This window comes from Thermobia domestica, chromosome 1 (assembly GCF_964235325.1).
Source record: "Thermobia domestica chromosome 1, izTheDome1.hap1.1, whole genome shotgun sequence".
NCBI lineage: Eukaryota > Metazoa > Arthropoda > Insecta > Zygentoma > Lepismatidae > Thermobia > Thermobia domestica.
This window is the reverse complement of record NC_137454.1, coordinates 16,729,896-16,754,350: the sequence shown is the minus strand read 5'-3', so window position 1 is coordinate 16,754,350 and position 24,455 is coordinate 16,729,896. Positions and strand designations below refer to the sequence as shown.

Here is a 24,455-nt window from a genome sequence, read left to right as displayed (position 1 = left end):
CTCTGCAGAGGATTTGTTCAGTTCCACACAGAATTTTGCGTTCGGTAGTTCTTCTAACTTGATGTCCATGATTAAATCACAGACGTGGTAACGCACGTCGTCAGAACAACACCAGTTGCACAACTCCCGATGTACATATAATAGGACGATGTGTGTTGGCACACTGATTTACGAAGGTCGGTGCTCTCTGTGTTTGTACATGGCGCTTTGTGCTGCCATCTGTTGATCTGTTACAGAACTAATCTCGAAAGTTTTTGATACCACTTTTTACAATACTATAAATTCTATTGCGTTATCCTACTAACAGTCTCCCTGCTTAAAAGGCATTAATTGACTATCCAAGTAATAACAATATCCTGGTCAGTCATGGCCATCCTCACAGCGCAAAAATTTAAATATTCAGGTAAGAGAGATTATTATCAGCAAATTAACACATACCATTCACATACACAAAATTAAACTAATTAAATGCTATAGGTAATGCGTTGTTTGTTGAGATTTGATTAAGAAGACACTCATTAATTTCAGTTAACTAACGTGAAGAATGGAGTCCCATAGGCTGTGCCGCGACATTTTAAACTTAAAAATCATGAATTATTTAATTATTAAGTTAAAATTTATTTTGAGAGATTATATATCAGTCAACGCCTCCAGTGACAATATTCAGTATTACATCGAGTCATTACCGTATAGAAACTTATTGTCTTTCTCTATTACAATTTATACTATTCATTAAAAAAATCAAACAAATGCATTGTGATGTCCTGGCCATTTACTAATGAGTATTGTAAAGAGTATTGTAACTCAAAAAAGGTTGGAAACCACTGTTATATTGTATCGATCGACATTTTCGACAGAAAGATCAAAATATCAGTATCGAAAATCACGTTTGACGATTTATGGATATTTTAATACGAGGGGAATTCAAAAATAAAGGCAGATTTCGAATTTCTCTTTCCAGGGATTGGCAACACTGCTAGTAACCTGCGCTGAGTGAGTGTAGTTGGCAACACTTCGAGACAACGTGTCGCTCGTATTCCTGCATCAGTTGTTGGAGTGTCGCAGACCGTTAAACATGGCAGCTCCGTTGGCGATCTGCACCAAGGAGGATTTGAGAGGAGCGATTCGCTTTTTGTATGCGGAAGGTGTGAAATATGCAGACTAGGGTGGGCCCAAAAAACCTTTTTTTTTTTTTTTGAATTTCGATTGGCCGGGTTGCGAAAAAGTTGCCTCGTGTTAGTGGTAGTCAACACACAAAATTTGGATTTTTTTTTTTTTGTCAACCCCTTCCTTTGCCTCACGGGACACGAATATTTTTATAGCTGCGGCTATGCAACCCGCACGACACTACGAGGAAAATTGTGGTGCACAGCTATAGCCTTTGGTTTTTTTTTCACACTGAAGCATTCTGAGGCTGAATATAAAACGCAAGATAAAAGTGAGATGCGATATTGTTCCTATGTGGTTAAAAATTATAATCAAGCAGACGAAAAATTGTATTTTTATGATTCAATTTATGTTCTTCATATATAGCGGGAAAAATGTTTTCAATCTTACATTGCAGATTTTTTCACGTATATCGTGAACAATTTCTTTTAGACCTGTTTATATTATAAAAAAAATAAACAAGTAATCTGATATCAAGTAATTTTGAAATCGGCTGTGCTATAATAGAAAATGTATTACCTACAACGTTGTACACGAATATAATAATAATAATAATAATAATAATAATAATAATAATAATAATAATAATAATAATAATAATAATAATACGTAAAGCACTGTTATATAATAAGTCTGAAACAACATAATTTTATACACAGTCCAGCAGCCTGTGTGATTCTGCGCTGGCCTGACCTGACAAAATTGTGTTAAAAGATTTAAGTAATGATCAGCAATACCTTTTGGACATTTGTCGAGCCGTTTCCGAAGGTTTGTGTCCGCCAGACCTTCTGAAGGAAAAGCCTGGACCAATTGTCATGTTCCAATGGTTGATGACAGGTTCTTGCATTCTCCGATTATATATTTGCACCGAAGATCAAGAAGAAGCATTTTGTTGGCTTGCACAGTACATCAGCAAAGTATTTACACAAGTTTGGTTTGAAATAAAGCGTAATTCTTCTCTCTTTCTCTCACCAACGGGACCCGACACTTTTGGCTACTCGCTCGATCTGCATCATTTCTTCCAGAGGAATTAAGAAAAATCCTGTATATTGTGATTAGCTGCAGCGGTTTTTTTGCCCATCTGGAAAACTTGTTGTTGGCAATGATCACAACTAGAACATCCAAGTTTTAGGATGGAGAAATTTTAAAAAAGTATCGACAAAGATAATCAAGTTTTTCGTGAATTTGTTCCGAAAGTAAACTTAGACGCAAGTAAATATCATGATATGATCGATTGTTTCTCAACGGACATCACCAAGCCACCATTAACAAGATAATTTTCTTCGAGTTAGATAGAAGAAAATATTAGAACGGTGGCTACAACTTCTGAGGAAATTAGATGTTTTCCGTGCCATACGCAAGCGGTGGAGAGGATAGTAAAACTAGTTACAAAAGCGTCAACATTAGTGTGTGGAGCGGATCGAAAAGAAGGCTTTCTTATGGCAAAATTAGTCTCTCGAAGAAAAAATGCAAAAATTGAACTCCAAGCGGGACTATCAAATGTAAATGAGCCAAAAACGGAAGCAAGTGGGTGGAACTCCAATTGTAGCCACCTCTTCCTGGTGGGTTCTGGGGAGTTTCGGAGTGTATGTGCAAAGAAAAGCTAAGAGATACAATGGAAGGTTTATCAACAATTTTTCATGACCTATATTCATAATGTGTTTTGAAAACATCAATACAATTTGTTCGTCTAATTGATTATAATTTTTAACCACATAGGAATAATATTACATCTCACTTTTATCTTTCGTTTTATATTCAGCCTCAGAATGCTTCAGGTTAAAAAAGAACCAAAGGTTATAACTGTGCACCACAATTTTCTTCACAGTGTCGTGCGGGTTGCATAGTTGCAACTATAAAATATTGATGTCCCACGAGGCAAAGGAAGGGTATGGCCCAAAAAATCCAAATTTTCTGTGGATACTACTACTAACACGATTTAACTTTTCCGCAACCCGGCCAATTGAAAATTAAAACAAAAATAGCTGTGCACTAAAATGTTCTTCGTAGTGTTGTGCGGGTTGCATAGTCGTGGCTATAAAAATATTTAAGCCCCATGAGGCAAAGGAAGGGGTTGACCAAAAAAATCCAAATTTTGTGTGTTGACTACCACTAAGACGAGGCAACTTTTTCGCAACCCGGCAAATCGAAATTCAAAAAAAAAAAAAAAGTTTTTTTCGACCCACCCTACTGCGGACATTATTCGTCGAATGCAAGCACAGTATTGTAACAGCTGTTTATCGCGAAGAAAGATGTACGTATGGATTGAGCGTTTCAAACAGGGAACAACTTCTTTATGTGATGAAACATCCGTGAGGCCATCGACCTCAACGACTGAGGTACATCATCCCGAACCAAAAAGTAAGGCTGCGAGCATGGTTTGGAAACACCCAGAAGTCGTGAAATTTAAACGTCAACCATCAGCTAGTCATTGACGCGGTGCAAAATTGGTTACAGATGTAACCGAAAAACATTTTTTCCCGACGGAATCAAAAAAATTGTGAAACGTTGAGAAAAGTGCATTGAAGTCCAATAAGATTACGTAGAAAAATAAGGTATGTTTCAGTTTTCTATCATTAGAATAAGTAAAGCTTTTCTCAAATGTGCCTTTACTTTTTGAATTCTCCTCGTACTTTGACCGAGTTTCGATAATTTGTCGATATCTTTGATATTCAAATAGATAGACCTATACCCCGAACAGAAACGTCTTCTCCCGCCCGAAGATTATACAAAAATCGTTTGAAGTTTATATATAATACAACTTATGCACATTTTTAGCCACAGAAATAGATGATAGCAGGCCCGTAGCCAGCCCAAAAATGCAGGGGATGGGGGTGATCCAACCATATTATATTTCATCACCATATTATAGTTCATTTCCAAGCCTACCGTGAAAATTTTAGGTGGCCAGCAAAAATTTAGGGGAGGAAAATCGCATTTACGTACAAAAAGAAATTCATGTCTTGCCAACACTGCAACTTAAGTGGCAGAACTACGGAAGCACTGTGCGTAACGGCACTCGATTGTTTCCTTAGATGTTAACACGTATTAAAAGGAATTTACTCTCAAAATATTGACTACTGAAGCGTAATGGAAGAAGTTCAGATTAGACCAGTCATCTTGACAAAGCGTTTCCTGGAGAATATTTTGTCAAGTAAATGTTGTTAGTTAATCCATAAACCGGTTAGTGGCTCAGCTAAATGAAAAATAGGAAGCACATACTTTCTGTTCCAAAAAATTTTGGCTTGGCATAGCTTGAACTACGTGTATTTTAGAGCATATCATGACTTCGTAACCCACCTACTCTGCGTGTTGTACAGTAATTAATCAAGATAACTGCCTACAATTAAAGATGAAGATAAGGTTTCATTTACTTTCCTTAGTGACACTGCGTGATAACGCTGTTGATAATAAATGAGGTTTCAAATCTCTCAAAAAAGATTAACAGCAGGACTCCGCTAGCTAAAGAAATCATTGGTTGGCACTGAACAGCAGACACGTACGCAGCATTTTATTTTGGGAGGGTTTTTAAAGCTTTTGAGGTCAGGAGCAAATTTAATATAAGGATAAATTATTAAAATATGTAAAATCATTCCTACAATTAGACTAAATTTACAGAAAAGTCGGGATTTCGAACCCACCTCGAGCTGAGTAGTATACAGTAAGTACGCGAGAAATTTTTACTGGGGCGTGCTCTCAGAATAGTGAATACATTTTTAAACAAACTCAAAGAAAACTGTATATTTTATTACGCAACTATTACACAAGTAGCAAGAGTAACTGGTTCCATGTTCCCCCCTCCCTCGCAGATTTCATTTATGAAGCTAAATCTGCTTAAGAAAAAAATTGTAAGAGATTAATTTCTGTACATTGGATCATTAAAATAAAATTCATATTAACACGAATAGGAAACTAAGTTCAAAGATTTCATATTAATACAAAGAGAAAATAAAGTTCAAATCCGTTATTTTTTCCTGCTAAATAATAATAATAATAAAAAAGACTCATCTAATCTTGAGTTATGATATTCCCCATCCCCATACTTAAGCAAGTTGTACTCCACACTCAACAGAAATATCATTTCGTCTTAATTTAAAGACTGTTTCTTGAAGAAAATACAGAAATATTTGGGCACTTTTGGCAATCTCACTATTTACACTAACTATAAATAACGTCAATTTTTTTTTTTTTACTAAATCTTGCAACTTTTCAATTTGATTATCTTGCATATACACTATTTTCCACACTATAATTTACACTATTTACGCTACACATTTTCTCTTGGTCGTAAGAACGAGGTCGCTTCGTATTTTGAAGTGAAATAAATAAATAAGAATATTGCATTCTTTCCTAAAAGCTAAACCTTTTTAACTTGATGTAATAAATAAACAATATGATACTGATTGATACAATTGGATTTGGGGGAGTATTCCTTTTCCATCCAGGGGTGTGTGTAAAGAAATTTCGGGGGGTTAGGGGGTGTTGGGGGTGTGTAGATTACTTCCTGGCACTATATATCAGATCGGATACTGTTTATGATGCGGCATTAATCACACTAGACCAAGGGAGGCCCTAGGCAATCTGTCGCCCCGTGCAATGGCGTCATTTGCCGCCTCCCCTTTCTCCACCAAGATCAAATTTTAAAAGCCACGATTTTAAGTATGTTACCCAATCGCGAATAACGAAGAGGAGGGAAAGAGTACTCGTACTCAGAAAGACCTAAACACTACAAATACAATTTCGTTTGGTGTTTTTTTCTTGAAATAATAATCTATTTTGTTAGTGAAAGATAAAGCAAACACATCTGTAGAGGAATCATGGTAATTCTTTTTATAGAATTTAATATTGAGCTTCAATCTCAATATGTCAGTTTGCAATTCCAGTGCAACTAGTTCTTTTTATCTTTAATTCTTGATTTTCCTTCTGCATGTGTTAAAAATCCATATTCAATGATAAGGAACTTGTTTGTGATAAAAACAAAACTAGTTTTCATATCAAAACTGTGATAACTAACTAAATGGAACAGGTGTTCACTACTGTTCGAGAATTGAGTTCTTGTATTTGACAATTATCAAGCAATTCATGCTGGGAATTGTTTGACCATTTGCTTTTAAGACCGTCCACGTGACCTTGACCTAAACATGATTTATGAATATAGTGTTCGATACAAGGTCCGCTTCTTAAATTTAACTACCATAATCATGAAGTCTGTTTCCAACGAGAAATATTTATTTTGAATACCGTAATAGTTAGGACAGATATTGCCGCCCGGTGCAAATGCGCGTGTTGCACATATGATAGAGCTCTGCACTAGACCAAGAACAAACAGGCGTTTCCAACCATTTTGAGATCAGGCCACTTTCGATTAAGGGTATACTGTACGATCTTGTTTTCAAACAATATGGCCATCCGCTTATGTTAAGAGGCTGTATTCCCCCAACTGTAAGCAGAAAATCCTAAAACTTCAGTTTTAAATACAGATCTCAGTTGAGGAGGTACATAATGGCTCAGTGGTAGACTGCTTACCTGTGTTGCAAGGGATTCTTAGTTGAACCCCTGGCCACGATACTTTGTGGTGGACAACATCGTGTATGTAAGTATTTTTAAAGGTTCTCCTGTCTCCTCTCACATTCTCATTCCATGAATTATTGTATAAATGTTCATTTTCATTAGTAATCCGTCTCCTCTAATCTACATGCCATAACCGCAGGACGTTTAAAACTAGGAATTTTATTTCGTTTCAAATCTCAATTGGCCGAAGAAAATGCACAATTTGTTTGACGTTAAGGATATAAAGCTTTTCAAACAGAGGGAAGGAGTTTTAAACCAGAGTGCGCCTTTTTTAAATGAAAATAAACCCAATCTATGTTCTCTCATTTAGTCTACGAGGTTTTTATTTGCTTACTACATCGATTCCTTCCAGTATTTTTTCACATCCCATTTATAGTAATAATAAAACAAATTCTGGTATTAAATACAGTGCAGAGGATCATGGGAAATATACGTACAGGATATGGATAACCACATTTAAAGTCACAGTTACCAGTTAAGACGTAAAATTTGACTGCATTAACAAACTCTGCCGGGATAATCCTTTCATCTGTCTATTGCGGAAAAGGGAGCACGGTGGACTCAGGAGTAGAGCGCTTGTCTGTGGTGCGTGATGTCCATGGTTCGATCCCCGTCCAAGTGTGTGGTGGACAACATTGTGTCAGAGGGTTATCTCCCTTTCTCTCACATTCTCATTCCACCAATTATTCCATTATCATTCACTTACCTCAATTATCATCTCATTTAGTTTAAAGGCCATAATTATGGGACGTTAAACTGAAAGATTTTATTTTATTCTCTATTGGGAAAACAGAATTCAAAAGTTCACATCTGTTCAAGAGTTTTTAAGTGGAGTAACGGACGGACGGACGGACGTTTTAATAACCAAATTGTAAGTCTCACTGTGGTCCTGACAAATGATATAAGATAATTGTTTCCTGAAAATAGGAATCTTAGGATCAAATCAGTAGAAGCTCTTCGGTATTAAAAAGAGTAACTACATGCTAACCAGGGGCGTAGACACGGAGGAAAATGGAGGCATTGCTCGAGATGGTTCTGCCGTCCCCGGAAATGTGGTTTGTCTGTTATGTGCATTAAACTTGTTTAATCCTCACAGAAATGAAGAATGTTTGTAATAGAATGTGTAAGAAAAGTACTTGAGAAACATTTTAAAAGCGCGTCAATACGTTAAAATTTATTAAAACATCCACTTTGTAAACTCTCATTTCCCTAACTGGAAGCAAACAGTTACGAATTCATTAGTAAACTATTGCATAACAATGTCTGCGTTTGGTCTTATTTTTTCCTTGGAGGTTTCTCTTTTAAACGTTTATACCCATATAAAGGCAAACTCTAACAAATGGACTCCTTATGAAAACTTAATTGGTACATCTTCTATAGACTATGATATTTTGTTTTATTATGAATAGTTTAATGGAATATTTCCTACAAACTCTGGCACTAAATTTACGTACTGTGAACAACGCATGTTAAAAAAAAAAGTAGCATAATGAAAAGAAAATAATATACATCTACGTGTATCAGACCCATATCAAAAAATTTTTGTTGGGAGGGGTGAGAGCTTTTTGTTCACCACAAAGTCCACACGGCGCAAGCTGGGATCAAACCAGGGACCCCAAACACCGGAGGTGAATTCTCTACCACTGAGCCACCGCGCCCTCTTAGACAAAAATAGTTTTATTGAAAAAGTGTACAAATGTGCATTGAATTAGGAAGCTTTTTTGGGGGGGGGGAAGAGGGAGGTCCAGACCCTGTGGACTGTTCCCGTGGATGTGTCCCTGATGCAGGTTTTAACGGTCCGATGTTTGCTGATTGTCCTTTAGTTTAGTTTCGACACAATCTGCAGTGGGTAATATACAGAAGTACATTACTATAAAAAGAGGAACAATGCAGTATTGTACTTTTAATCAAGTACATTGTCCAATTTGACAGTGTAAAATACCAGTGCACTGTAGTAGTAAATTCAACTTTCAAATTGAAAATCAGGACTTTTCCAACTGAATCAGCTACTCAAGATTTTGTTTGCTGCTTTTGATATCCGTTAAATGGAGGTCCGTAAACCCAAGAGATGAGCTAAGTTACTTCATTAAAATATTCACAAAAGTAAAAAGACATTAAGTTTTATTACCTACTTCTTTTTTCTCTCCCCTTTTCTCTGTAAACTAAATGGAGGGAAGAGAAAGGTCACTAAAAAGCTGACAAGATTAACGGCGGTAGGAGCGAAAGAAATTAATCCAATCTTTCCACAAGCACACGAGTATGAAAGAGCCACTGTTCCCTTTTGCCTTGCAACATGGCCTTTAACGCCAAATGGCATTTGGTCGCACTTTTATATTATTACTATTATTTGGCAGAGTTTAGAAATCGATCTGTGTGTGTCCCTCGGCAGACAGGGAGGTTTGACCTTCATACCCAAGCAGATCAGATCAATTCAGACAGCAATGGATGCGCTCTTGTCAATTGACCATATATGTGGTATCATATTTCATTTTCTCACATCCTTTATATAACTGATTTCCCCTTCGTTTTTGTATCGAATAATGATAATTAAAAAAAGGAAAAAGAACTGAAATAAGGAGGAAGCAGAGCTAAATGGAACTTCGAAACGACGAAAAGGAAACATGGTTCACAATTAAATTGTTTATAAAAAGAGAAAGAAAATAAGGTTACAATAATATTTTTGTACTTTCAATGCGTGTCGATTCATTATTATTATTATTATTATTATTATTATTATTATTATTATTATTATTTACACGCAAGGGCACTCGAAGAAATTATTCTAGGGAGGGGCCCATCTCCATGGTTGCCATATTACGTCTGGTATTTTTGGTGTTTAAATATACGTGGTTTGCTACATTACGTATTCATTTTCGTGAGCCAAGGGGGGGCACATCCTTCCCTCCCCTTCGGGCGCCCATGTTTACAGGTAAGTATATTTTTATACATGACGAAAATATCAAAATAAATTATCATTGTCGTCGAAGGTAAATGTATCCTTCACCTGGTATTCAACCACCAACTTAAAAATAAAATAAAAATCTTTCCCATATATTCAAATACATGTCGAACGTCTCCTTTAGGTCCCAGGTGTTGTCCAAAAGCTCCCTTACCTCCCCCGTCCGCAGCTTTCAGGGTGGTCACGTAGTTACGTTAACCCTTGATAAATGCTAATGTAAGTTTTCCCGTTACTCCTTTTATAAATGCTATATTTTACGGAAGTCTTTTTTGGGCGTTGGATTGGTCGTGGTAGTCCGGATCTCCCCACACCACTTGCCTGGCCACCATGAAGCCCAGACCTCACCACCTATGATGATGCGCTATGGGGGGTTAATAATGGGCATCGTTGCACAAAACCGTTACGATACCACTGCCAAACTGACAGAAGCTGTCAAAAAGCTTTCACTCAAGTTACACGTAATGTTTCGCAAAATGTCGGACAGAACCTGGTGGCGTATTATTCTTTGTCATGAGAATGACGGTCGACAGACTGATCCTTTGGACACTTAATGTTTCCTATCTCAATAAAACTTCTCGAAAGCGTTGTTATTCATGTCATACAGTTCTTTCCGTGTAGTTGTTCACGTACGTTTTGTGGTTTGTTACTTATTTTCAGGGGTAACTGGATTTTCTGGGCACCCTGTAGATACATTGATTGTAATTTGTATGTCATTCTTCTACAGGGCAGGTTTTAGCAAACAGGCTAGCATCCCAGTGCAGCCCAACTTTTTGATTTTTACCCCTTTCCCGTACAAAATTTTGTTGAAGGTCTTTTTATTACTATTGTTAGAAAGCCTTTTTTTTCCCTGATGAATGTTTAAACGTTACTCACGAATTTTAATACACTAGACAGTAGACAGTTATCATTTAAGTGTTTTTAGCAGAAGCTTAAAAAGATTTTTATATATTTGAATAGTTTTACTAAACAAGAAATGTTTCGGCGAAACGCTTAAAACTTTCTAGTAAATGTTTAAAAGGTTTTAAAGCGATAGTTTCGATCAATGTATAATAGTAAATTTTTAAAAGTTTTAGCAAATGTTTCAATAATTTTACTATTTTTTGAAATGTTTAACGAAAATGTTCAAACATTAAACACTGCAAAATATTTCCCATTAAACAATGATCAAGCGCTTCAACATTTAATGGGAAATAGTAACCATTACCTAGACCTACGGTATATCTTCAAAACATGACACTGGACTTTCAAAGCCAATCTGAAACCTGGTTCCATCATAGGGTGTAATAACCTACTTCAATTTAGCAAACAATTTTGATAAGTTTATGATAGCATTTGGCTTCTTTCTTACCTCTGTCTCTGGTGGTTTCAGTGGCGTTTGTGCATGCGCAGGAGAAGCTGTTGGCGGTGGAGGGGGAGGGGCTTTGCGCTTCTTTCGAGGTCTCGCTCCTTGTTTCACGTATTTCGTTTCTTCTTCCGGTCGATGAGCCACTGTAAACATAAACAAACGTAATTCATTTTAACAATTTGAAACATAACAGATCAAGATAAGGATCAAGACTTAGCAAGGTTGAGAAAAATATTAGAAGAACGTTTGCAAATACTATATCTTAATATGAGTTTTAATGATAAACGAAAGATAAATATATAGACATTGTCAAAAGGCTGAGCACACTACTGATGTAAGAATTTTCCAAATAAAACACACTACGTCCATACAAAGCAATGTTTATTGGGCTGGTTTTCGAAAATACAGCGTTGTTCATAGGCCTATAAGCAAGGATACGAAAATTCATTGTCATGTTAACATTGAGACCAATTTATTGACACACAGCACTGGCGGCTCGTGCCTTGAATTTTAGATGATGCACAATATATGACCTTCGTTTTTCATAGGTTTTAGGCGTTTTTCATTATTATTATCATTATAAATAATAACAATTTAATAAATAATAATAATAATAATAATAATAATAATAATAATAATAATAATAATAATAATAATAATAATAATAATAATAATAATAATATAAAAATAATAACCATTTCATCATGGTATACTTCTAACATGCAATGGAGAAGCTCATTTTGTATGATTTTTGACGTACCCTTAAAAATTGTTGCGTTTTCTAATGACTCTTGAGAGCGCTGTCAAGTTCAGCGCTGAAATTAATTAATTCACTAAATACGAAGGGATTTGAAGAAGAGTCTGTTTCAACATGTCCTCTTAAAGTCAGTTCGAAGACGCAACAAAACCGAATTGATGATTATATCAAGCACGTACCTGTTTTGTGTCACTTTTTGTTTGTGATTCTCAATGGACCGCCTATAACCAGCATCTAGTTGAGCAGCAATATTCACATTTCCCATCACAGTGAGATTATCGTGTTTTATATGAGCTGACGAAATTTTCATTTTTTAAAAAATTATTTGGTTGTGCAGATGCGTGATATCCACAACCCCTTTTTTACTTTATGCATTTTCCCCCTCAAGAAATGTCTACAATTTGCTCTGAAGAGCATAAAAAGCTCTTTGACATTTGAAAGAAAGTTATTTTCATCGACGAGAGTTATGTACAAGTTTGGGTCAAATGGGAGATAAACTATGAGAAGAATGAAGAGAACAGAGGTCGATGCCGAAAATCGTACTCACATACTGGAGGATTTATGCTTGTTTGGTGGTCAATGAGTGCTGCTCGTGTCGGGAATTTGTGTTTTGTAGAAGGAACGATGAACCCAAGGAACTACATAAATATTTTAAATAGCAATCTTCGGCAAAGAACTGCAAATATCAGTCCCAGAGAGAAAATTGTTCTTATTTGAAACTCACTTCGTTAATATATTTAAAGATGTGTACACTAATACACGAAATTATATCACCCATTTTACATCCTTGATATGAACAGTACCATTGAAGTTATACGAAATCTGGGACTGTACGAATATTTTTCCGAGTTACTGTAGGAGATTTGGATTACCAATTAATTTCCTTTACTTTCGCTTTCTCCTTCCTTTTATTTGTTATCTTTTTGCATATTATATTTGAATTATTTTATATTCACAGCATCCATGGCTTAACACTGGATGTTGAGCGAACATACACTATGTGATCAAAAGTATCCGGACACCTCCAAAAACATACGTTTTTCATATTAGGTGCATTGTGCTGCCACCTAATGCCAGGTACTCATTATCAGCTACCTCAGTAGGCATCGTGAAAAAGCAGAATGGGGCGCTCCGCGGAACTCACAGACTTGGAACGTGGTCAGGTGATTGGGTGTCACTTGTGTCAGAAGTCTGTACGCGAGATTTCCACACTCCTAAACATCCCTAGGTCTACTGTATCTGATGTGATAGTGAAGTGGAAACGTGTCGGGACACGTACAGCACAAAAGCGTACAGGCCGACCTCGTCCGTTGACTGACTGAGACCGCCGACAGTTGAAGAGGGTCGTAAAGTGTAATAGGCTGACATTTATCCAGACCATAACACAGGAATTCCAAACTGCGTCAGGATCCATTCCAATTACTATGACAGTTACGCGTGAGGTGAGAAAACTTGGAATTCATGGTCGAGCGGCTGCTCATAAGCCACACATCACGCAGGTAAATGCCAAACGACGGCTCGCTTGGTGTAAGCAGCGTAAACGTTGGACGATTGAACAGTGGAAAAACGTTGTGTGGAGTGATGAATCACGGTACACAATGTGGCGATCCGATGGCAGGGTGTAGGTATGGCGAATGCCCGGTGAATGTCATCTGTCAGCGTGTGTAGTGCCAACAGTTAAATTCGGAGGTGGTCGTGTTTTTCTGGGAGGGAGCTTGCACCAATTGTTGTTTTGCGTGGCACTCTCACAGCGCAGACCTATTGATGTTTCAAGCTCCTTCTTGCTTCCCACTGTTGAAGAGCAATTCAGGGATGTCGATTGCATCTTTCAACACGTTCGAGCACCTGTTCATACTGCACGGCCTGTGGCGGTGTGGTTACACGACCATAACATCCCTGTAATGGACTGGCCTGCATAGAGTCCTGACTTGAATCCTATAGAACACCTTTGGGATGTTTTGGAACGCCGACTTCGTGCCAGGCCTCACCGATCTACATAGATACCTCTCCTCAGTTAGCACTCCCATGAAGAATGGGCTGCCATTCCCCAAGAAGCATTCCAGCACCTGATTGAAAGTATGCCTGCGAGAGTGGAAGCTGTCATCAAGGCTAAGGGTGGGCCAACACCATGTTGAATTCCAGCAGTACCGATGGAGGGCGCCACGAACTTGTAAGTCATTTTCAGCCAGGTGTCCGGATACTTTTGATCACATAGTGTGTATGAGGCGCCTAGTATCAAAATCCGCCATATCCATTTCGCTTAGCTTCGAGTAATCTCGCAAAACATGCAGTGAAGCTCCATATATACGCGTATAAAGTCCCATATTTGAACTAGTTTTGCTTTTAAACAAAATTCTGTTTCCATGGAATTCCTTTAGATCAAACATATAACAAGCGATATGTAACTCAATTTCGGTAAAAAGTGGATACTAGGCGCTTTTGTTACTAGACGCCTCATACTATGAATTCTACACAATTGAAGGTCTAATGTACCTTATTGTATTTTTCTTTCCTTTAATAAACTTTATTGAAAAAGAAACAGTTTTGGGAAATTCGTACTCTAGCGATGAAGTTGGCACTAAATCAGATCCACGACATTGAACTTCATGCGACAAGTTTTTTGGCTTCTCTTTAGCCTATCAGAATATTCTCGAAACAGAAACAAAGAAGAAAAGAAGAACGAAACAGGATGCAGACATCCATAATTTATTTTTGGATACCCCATAATTAAACGAAAGAAAAGCCAAGCACTTCGTTTACTGACGTCATAGTAGATGTTCCAGAGACTTAACCGTAAGTATCAAGTGAAGTTAATCGAACGCGTGCTTTTTATTAAATGCGAAATACGTGCTTCACTTATGAGTTACACTTTGTGTGAGGCATTTGTAAGACGTAACTGAAGTTTATGCAAACAGAACACACTTGCTAAAAGTCGCTTATGTTAATGGGGATACGCAACTTCACACAAGTAAATTGTCACGTGTTGACATTCATCTTGAATAGCAATAAGTTGACAGTTTTATTTGGCATTGGCACTTTAACCTTATTAGATAAGACTGTTCATCAGAAACCATTGAAAATATTGACCACATGGAAAGCAATGTAGCTATGCCAGTATTTAACGAAATGAAGTAATGTAGTGGCTAAAAAAATAAACAAAAATTGATATTTTGAATAGAAATAGTGCATGAGTAACCAGTTGGCTCACTCTGTAATTCGAGAGACTTTGCTTTGAATTAGGAGTCGACGTTTTTCCTCTGTCTTCTCAAATAAACGATGATATGGTACGAGGGGCGTGACAAAAACAACTTTACAAGGTATACTTGGCAATAATCATATTTTATGTTGCAGGTAAACTAATACATATTCTGCGCTACAGTTAACACCATTTTGCAAGACGATTGAGGCATTAATCTAATTGTGTAACAATGTGACAACCAATGACGAAACATGGGTTTTTGAATACGATCTAGAGACAAAACACCAAAATGTCAAATGGCACAGCAGCATCTTCTCACCCAAAAAAGGCTCGAATGAGCAGGTCGAAACCCAAGGCCATGTTCATTGTATTCTTTGACTCAAGGGAGTGCTCCACCACGAATTTGTATCTGAGAGACAGACCATGACTAATGTTTTCTACGTGGATGTGCTGAAAATATTGAGGGGAACGGTCAACCGATTGCGCCCACACATTACCATCAATTAGAAGCTGCATCATGACAATGCACCAAGCCACATCTACTTCTTGGTCAGTGACTACCTGGCCCAAAACGGGATTGCAACGCTCTCTCAGCTCCTATACAGTCCCGGAGGACTTTTTCCTCTTCCGCCAAGTCAAGAAAGCTCCCAGAGGACACCGCCATGGGACCATAGCGACGGTCAAAGCGGCTTTGACGCGTTCCTTGAAGGTTATTCCGAAACAGAACTTCCAAGGCGTCTTTCAAGCGTGGAAAATTCGTTGGCAGAAGTGTGCCGACTGACAAGGTTCCTATTTTGAAGCATTTTAATGAGTTATAGGGATATCTTCAAAAGATTTCCCCCCAAATTTGGTCTCATTACTCTCTATACAAACCCTGTATGATCAATTATGCTTTAGCACTTCTAAATCTAGTCTTCTCTCTTAGTTGGACAAACACGGACTGCGATCTCCTGCGATCTAACTAGTGACTCCTACTCAGAGGGGAGAGATCTGCCGCTGAGTCAATGTTTATACGTATTTTGTCTACTTTCATTTTAACTCTTTCCCAGGCCGGAAGAAGAATTCTTCCTACCTAACACTATTTTTAAATATACACGTGAAGACTTCTTATGCCTTCTTCGATAAATTTACGTTATTTTCAGCACAAATGTATGCCATACGTAGGAGATATACAGCGGAAGAAGAATAATCAGTTCAGGGTGACTATACTTGAAGATAAGGCGTTATTTGACTTGACATGAGATTTAAAAGGTGCAAAAAGGGTCGTAATATTTGATACTGTTTCTAACTATAGTAAACTTCATGAAAATGCTAAGAAATGACAAAATGTATGCATTTTAATAAGTACTTTATCTGTAATTTGAGATTTAAGAATTAGACACTTGATGAATATTTTACAACGACATATTATGGGCGGTGGAAAGTATAATTCTCACCATAATATACCGGGTTAGCCAAAGTGATGTTACCGATTTCGTTAATTTATTATTCGAACAGTAATGAGTTTTTCTTGGCAATACATTTTTTCTGGAATATGATCTCAAAAAGTTTTTTTTTTCTGTTTCTATTGCCGAGGTGTAGTTACGTAGATGTCCACCAGGAGGCAGTTTAGTCGAAGTGAGCAATATGGCTTCTACAGACAACAGAGCGTTCTGTGTGCTTTATTTTTATGCGACTAAATCCGTTGTGCAGGTTCAAAGGCACTTCTGTGGAAAATTTAAGGTATTTGTGCCGCCATTTGCTACAACTATGGTTGAATTGCGTGAGTGCATCACTGCAGCTGTGCCCGATATTCACCCTGATATGCTAGGAAGAATTCGAATGCTAGGCTAAAGTCCGACGGTGATAAGAAATGAATGAAATGGTGGAATGAAGAAAGTAGAAGGAAACGGGAGAACGCCGAGAAAACCTACGCGCACGGTGTTTGTCCAGTACAAAACTCACTTGGCGCGACCTACTGTACCAGAGGTAAACGTTCTACCACTAAGCCACCGCGGTCTCTTGATTTGATTTGGAGTTTAAGTACCCATTCAGCAGCGAAGCTATATGAGATGTGGCGTACAGCTTAATGTGGGACCCGAGTCAGGAATCAAACTCAGGTCTCTCTCGCCAAAGATACGTTCGTTAAACCGCTTAGCCACGAGGGAGCCCAAGATTTAAATTAAGTAAGATGCTAATAACGTCTTACAATCATAATATTAAGAGTTACTCTGAATGGAGGATGAAACAACTTTTAAGTGTACTGGAACTTGCACGATCTTATTCAAAATTATCTTGGCAAAGCTGAATCTCTTTCAGAAGTCTGCAGTTGGAATTAAATGAAACAAAAGTTAATCTTCTTTTGTCAGTTTAAATATTTTTTCCAGGGAAATGGTCAAAATTTCTCTTTATGGTTGCAAAAATCGGGTCTTTAAAGTATCGATGGTAATTATTTTTGAACAAGACTGTACATCGAAATCGAAATTCAAATCCAATCTGCAACGAGAGTATTTTTCATCTAATCAGCTTTCCCAATAAAAACACAAACAAGTAATTTATACTTTTTATTTTTTTTTTATTTTTTTAATGCGTTCAAAGATATTTGTTTCATATAATTATCACGATGAGTATGTTTTGATTTCCATTGGATTTCTCCCCAAGACGATAACTTATAATCAGCATTTCTCAACAGGAACTACGCAAACCCCAGGCATGGTTATGTTCTATTAATATCGATATAATAGTTTCCTTTGGTAATAACATTTTTATATTGATAATTAATTTCCAGCACGAAAACTCCAATACTTTTTTATTTTTATTTTAATACTGCACCATATAAGAAAATAATACAAGTGAAACAAGATCATGAGTCAGATTAATTAAATGTAACTTACAGTGTCAAAATATAAAAACACATTTAATTGTTTTTATATGTGAATGATATTTCAGTATACGATCATATTTTTCTGTATGGTAGGGAATAGATTCATATAAACAAAATATATATCTTTGGTTGCTTTTTTTTTTTTTTTGTTTGGATAAAATAAAATCAGGTTTTAGAGCTTAACGTCGCACGTTTATGTTCGTTAGGCTAAGAAAAGGCGATGATTAAGACAATTGAATGATGATGGAAGAATTAATAGAATGAAAGAGCGGGAGGAAGCGAGATTACCTCGACAAAATCCACGGACACGATTTTGTCCACCACAAACTTACCTGGTCAGAAATCGAACCAGAGAACCCACGCACCAGAAATAAGGGTTCTACTAGTGAGCCACCTTACTTCCCTTAATTGGTTTGCAGTTCACTGTCCCTTTCAGCATAGATGCCATATGAAGCATGCAGTTACAGCCTCCTGTAATGTGAGATTCGTATTTACCCGAGCTCCCAACAAGAATCGAACTCGGGTTGTCCGTGCCAAAGGCACGTACGCTAACCATATAGGAACGAGGATCTGTAAAATAACCTTCGTATTAAACAAATAATGATCTTCGAATCTGTCAAGATAGTCTCCTTCGCTGTATAAATACATTTGCCAGCGGCCCTGGACCAGCGTTCGCAGTTTGAGGGAAATTTCCCTAATCTAGGGAAATTTCGTACGTAAATTTGGGAAAAGGGATTTTTTTCGATAAAATGTGCTAATCCAGGGAAATTCTTGTACTGGCTGACTAACCATATAAAATCTTAAATTATTCTTCGTTCTTCAGAAATAAACCAATACAATAGAAATACTTTAAAGCAGCATAATTTGCACCCATTATTGGCTAAGTATATTTGAAAAGTAAAGAAAAAGTAAAAAATAGAAGCAAGAAGCAAAAAAACAAAACAAATGTGATTGGCAATTTATTTAATATAGCTAAATTAATCTTATTACAGGGCTCAAAGTGGTCTAGTCTCTTGTAAATAGTTGAAAAGTGACCAAAAGCACACGAAAATGTGACCAAAAGCACACGAAAAGTGACCAAAAGCACACGAAAAGTGACCAAAATCCCATCACGCCCGTTTTTTCCTTTGTCGATTTCTTCAAAACCTCTCTCTTTGTTTGTTTCATCTTTTCTTCTTTACTTCTTCTTTTTGAGCTTCCTCCTTTCTAAGTATGCTTTGTAGTTACGGTAAGCCGACTTAGTAGATGTAAGAAGCTTCTGAGTAAGTGGAACCAGTTCTGGCCTATTTCCGAATTTCTTCATCCCAGACATTATATTTCACTTAGCATTGAGAGTTCTTATAGCCATGAAATATTCAAATTCATCACCGACTCTTAAGAAGAACATACAAGGAGCATAGCACAAGACGAACATGATGAACCACACACAACGTTGAGCGGAGCGTTAGCTATTACGAGAGAAAACTAAAAGACTATTATGATAGAAGAAAGAATAGACACAGATGGGTTCTCAACTCCACCATGAGAGCTTAAGCATCCACCACCCATCCACTCTGCTTTAGAAAGAATAAAAGCTGAAGTGAGAATCAAGCTGACTGTTCCACATGTGACAGCACGTACTGAAGCTTTCAGAAGAGAAATGAGTAACAAATTTCTACCTTTTTCCACTTGTTTTTATATTTTTCTTAGAAAACTGCCAATGCAAAACATAAATCACACGAAAAAGTCACTTTACCTCCCCAAAAGTAACTTTTAGTGACAAATTAAAAAAAAAAAGTAACTTCTAGTTAAAAAAAAAAAAGTGACTCGTTATTAACCCTGTTATTACATTACTTCTGTCATAGGGATTGGATACTCAACAAAGTAAAGAAAATTTGATCCGAAAAGGAAAAATTTTGTGTTAGCCGAGGGAAATTTTCTTAAGGAAAGGTATGAACACTGCTCTGGACAGCGCCGAATGCATTTTTGCCGATCCCAAACGTTTCAGTATTCGCTACCCTAGTTTCTAATTCGGCATATAAAGTGTACAGAAAAATTTGGGCAAATCTTTAATTTGCCGGATTTGGTGTCGAGAACAGAACTCAACCAACACCTGCGGGATTCTTACCCGTTCCTTCTACTACTACTACTATTACCACTATTACTACTACTACTACTTTTACTATGGATCCGTATAGTAAAACTGCAAGCTTATTTTAATGAACCAAGTGTTATGGAAATTTTAAAAAATAATCGGTAAATCACATTTTTGAGTATTATTTTCAATCTTATTTTAATGAAAAAGTATTATGAAAATTTAAAAAAGTAAAGAAAAACTTTCCTTCGGCTGGGTTTGAACCCACGCCGAAACCGATTTTTATTACTAGCATATTGTGCTAGCATGCTCCGGTATGAGGACAGACAGCATTTGGCGTTTACTTTCTGTTATATGCAAGGTCTTGACTTTTGATGTCTTATCTGTATCGGCCAATAAGATCAGAGGATACCTGAAATGTGTGGGATCCACAAATATGCGCGCCGAATTAATACAAAGTATGTTAGGAATTAACATCATTATTATCCAATAATTAAATTGAAACAATACAGTTTAGGTTGTAATTAAATCCTCACAATATATTTAATGTAGAAATACACAATTATTAATGCTAAACTCTAAATATGATCCAGGCCTTTGTCTTATTTTGAAATAATTGAAACAATAGTGTCTTGAAGTTGAATTAAATTTGTCACAATAGTTTTATATCTGGATATTACTTGCACGCTAGTGCCATCTGCTGGTGTCAATCAGACAGCACATACAGCGACATCTATTAGAGCAACTGCGTACTATTAGGAGCGTTAAACACAGATTGAGACGTTAATAAATATTATTATTTCCAGACAATCGAAACCGAGAAATAATTTCAGAAGAAAATTTTGAGAAACCTTTCCCCTTACCTCCATTGCTTGTGGCCTTCTCTCCATTTGTTTTTGGACTAGATGGTTGAGCAGGTTTCTTCGGACTGCGGAACGGCCTGTAAAGAACAAAAGTTGAATCATAACTATATGAACAGTTTCCTAAATTGAATGCAAAGACATCACAACACTCTCGACTCTTCTATTTTAATAAATAAATAAATAATGTCAACAATGGAAGACGACGAAAAATATAACAATTTTCAAAAATATCAAACTTGTGACAAAAGTCAATATTCGTGTGTGTGTGTGTGTGTGTGTGTGTGCGGTTTTTCTTTATTTTTCCTTACTTTTCAAGCGCATGGTAATAATCAACTTGGCATTTAAACCGTATTCATAATACTTTTCTTTCCGTATTATCCTGGATGGTTCTTAACTTATTCAACTTCGGTATTTTACGTATCGATATATGCGGCCTGTTTTATAAAATTCTGCAACTGTTTTTCTTTCCTTTCCCTTTTTTTTACATCTTATACAATATAACAACACAAAAACACTAGAACGAGGGCAAATGCCATTTCAATGCTAGCGGACTAATTTAATTTATCGATTCTGCTACGTCACAATGAAAGTGGGCAAACAAAAATGGCTTTTTTTTTTTTTTACATCTTATACAATGTAACAACACAAAAACACTAGAACGAGGGCAAATGCCATTTCAATACTAGCGGACTAATTTAATTTATCGATTCTGCTACGTCATAATGAAAGTGGGCAAACAAAAATGGCTTCCTATGAGGTCCGATGTGAACATTTTATTTTTATTCCCTTATGTGATGGCCAGCACTGGGCAGTTTTTCTTTCGTTTAACGCTCCAAATTATGATTTGATCCTCAAGGAGACAGTCATGATCAGTGTTTCTTCCAGACATGTTTTTTGGGGGGCACTGCTCCCTGAGCTCTGAGAGTGGCCCCCAGAGAAGACCAAAATAATACGTCTACAATATAATAATAGAATAGTACCAGCAGTGCCCTCCAGAACATTTTTTCTGAAAGAACGACTGGTCATGATAATGAGCAAAATGGTGAAACGACATAACTGCGTTTGTCGACCACAACGTCGATTTGGCGCGACCTGGGATCGAACCTGCGACAATATTAGTCTTTCCTAAAATTGATTTAATCCTATGTGAAAGTCTGAATGAAATACCTCTCAACACACAGACCGATATGGGTCTGATAAGCTCCGTTGTGAATAGACTTCACGTTTGTTTTGTGAACGACATATTGGAGTAAAGCAAGATTTGATTTCCTCTACTTGATGTATAAACAGAGCCAACTCTATCATATGTGTAAAACCTGCATATGCATGGGATTGGCAAGTTTCGAGAGACGGCAAAATCCGTATTATTTAAAATCAGCGGTGTCATTTAGGAGGGGCAATTGCTCCCCCCTGAGAGTGAGATTTATATAGATTTTATGAATAGAACAGTAGTAAGTCAGTGAAAAACACGTGCAGCCCCCCCAAGCAAAATCCGAAATGACGCTCCTGTTCAAAATAAATATTTCTTGTTGGAAATAGATTTCATGATGATGGTAGTTAAATTTACTAGGCCGACCTATTTGAATACTATATTCATACATCGTGTTCAGGTCGTATTAGTTTAAGGTTACATGGACAGTGCTAAAGCAAATGGTCAAACAAATCCCAGCATGAATTGGGTGATTGTTGTCAATACAAGAACTCAATTCTCGTACAGAATTGAACACCTGTTCCATTTAGTTAGTTATCACAGTTTTGATATAACAACTAGTTTTGTCTTTGTCATAAACAAATTCCTTATCATTCAAGGTGGAAACAAGTTTTTAAAATATTTTTTTTAACAGATGTAGAAGAAATTTAAAAGAATAAAAGAGCTACTTGCACTGGAATTGCAAATTGATATATTGAGATTGAAGCTCGATATTGAATTCTATAAAAAGAATTACCATATTTCCTCTGCATGTGTGTTTGCTTTAACTTTCACTAACATAATAAATTATTATTTAAAGAAATAGACACAAGATTATATTTGTAGTGTTTAGGGCTTTCTGAGTGCGAGTGCATTTTCTCTCCTTTTCTTTGTTCATGATTGGGTAGCACACTTAAAATGGTGGCTTTTAAGATTTGTCTTTTTGGAGAAAGGGGGCTTAAAATTATGGGCATTGCACGGGGAGGCAAATTGCCTAGGGCCGGCCCTGTATACAGAAATTATAACTGTATGCATTTCATTATCTCGGTGTCCCCTGGAATTAATTAAAAAGGCTGTTCTTTAGGCAGACTACTATCGTGTTTTCGGAGCTTCACATTTGTAACGTGACGGAATACCACTTGATTTTGTATTCAGGGGCGGATCCAGGACGGACTTCTGGAAGGGCGGTGGGTTGTAATACAGCTACTTAGAGCTACTTTTAAGAGTTCCAAATTCTGGGATGGGTTTTATTTATATATAAAATAAGAGTTTCCTCTTCTGGAGGGGCGACCTGGATCCGCCCCTGATTATATCTCAAAAGCCATCACTCCATGGAACTTACTCTGATGATTAGAGTAACAGCTAGAGAACAAGTAACTACTCTGTTGATTAGAGTAACTAAGCTACAAAACAAGTAACTACCCTGTTGATTAGAGTAACTAAGCTAGAAAACAAGTAACTACTCTGTTGATTAGAGTAACTAAGCTAGAAAACAAGTAACTACTCTGATGATTAGAGTAACTAAGCTAGAAAACTAGTAACTCTTAAAACTATTCAAATAATTAATTGTTCATTATCCAAATATCTGTTATTGCATAACATTTTTGAATGAGAATGAGAATATTGAATGCACTATTTAAGCCTCAACTTTGCAAACCCAATGTTTAACCAGTTGCAATTCCTTAAGCGTATACATCTCTAGCTTCAAACTAATTTCCGTGTCTCTGAAGCATTGCCGTGGTATCGGCGTTATGCACGAATAAGGCAGAACAGAAGAACCTATTTCCAAGAGACGATGTGTGAAAACATCTGGTGCAGTCCTCGCACCGACGAAAGAAGAGAACTGAAAGGAGATGCACAATGTTTCTAAATTGGGTTTGATTGTTCAAACGATCGTCTACAACGGACCATTAACTATATCGTCCATATGGCTTTCTTAAAACGTGTACAAACGCATACTTATTTAGCATTCAATATTCAAGATGTACTGCTTTATATTTGTCGATACTGGTCTTTGTTATTAAGGCTATTCTTCTACAAGTTTTACTTATGCTTACGTTATAAAAAATCTCTTTCTTCCAGTAGATTCCAGCAAACATACTTGCGGTATATTGGTTTAATTTATTTCAGACTACCACTTGAATATCACACTTCTCGGAGCGGCGCTGGCTCAGTGGTACAGCGTTCACCTCTGGTGCATGGAGTCGTTGGTTCGATCCCAACTCGCGCCAAGTGAGCTTTATGGTAGACAAATACTGTGTGCGTGGGATTTCTCTGAGTTCTCCCGCTTCCTCCCACTTTCTCCATTCCACCATTTCATTCATTTCTTATCACTTTTTCGCCTAGCCGGCATAACCATTGGAAGGAAAACAAAGATTTCATTTCATGTATTTTTTTTCTTTTTCTTTTCTTTCTATTTTTTTTAATCACACTTCTTTAGCTTACTCCTGCAAATCAAACCTCGGGAA

The 24,455-nt window shown here is 36.9% G+C and overlaps 1 protein-coding gene across 1 annotated transcript in view; it reads right to left on the bottom strand.

The window, feature by feature from the left end:
* The window catches only part of LOC145683590 (uncharacterized), a 148,599-nt gene that overhangs the window by 42,996 nt on the left and 81,148 nt on the right, over nt 1-24,455 (bottom strand). Inside the window, exons 2-3 of the mRNA XM_081754932.1 lie at nt 20,799-20,875; nt 11,046-11,185 (exon numbers count right to left, since the gene is read on the bottom strand). Coding sequence (XP_081611058.1) covers nt 11,046-11,185; nt 20,799-20,875 — 217 coding nt within the window. The remainder of the gene's footprint in view (nt 1-11,045; nt 11,186-20,798; nt 20,876-24,455) is intronic.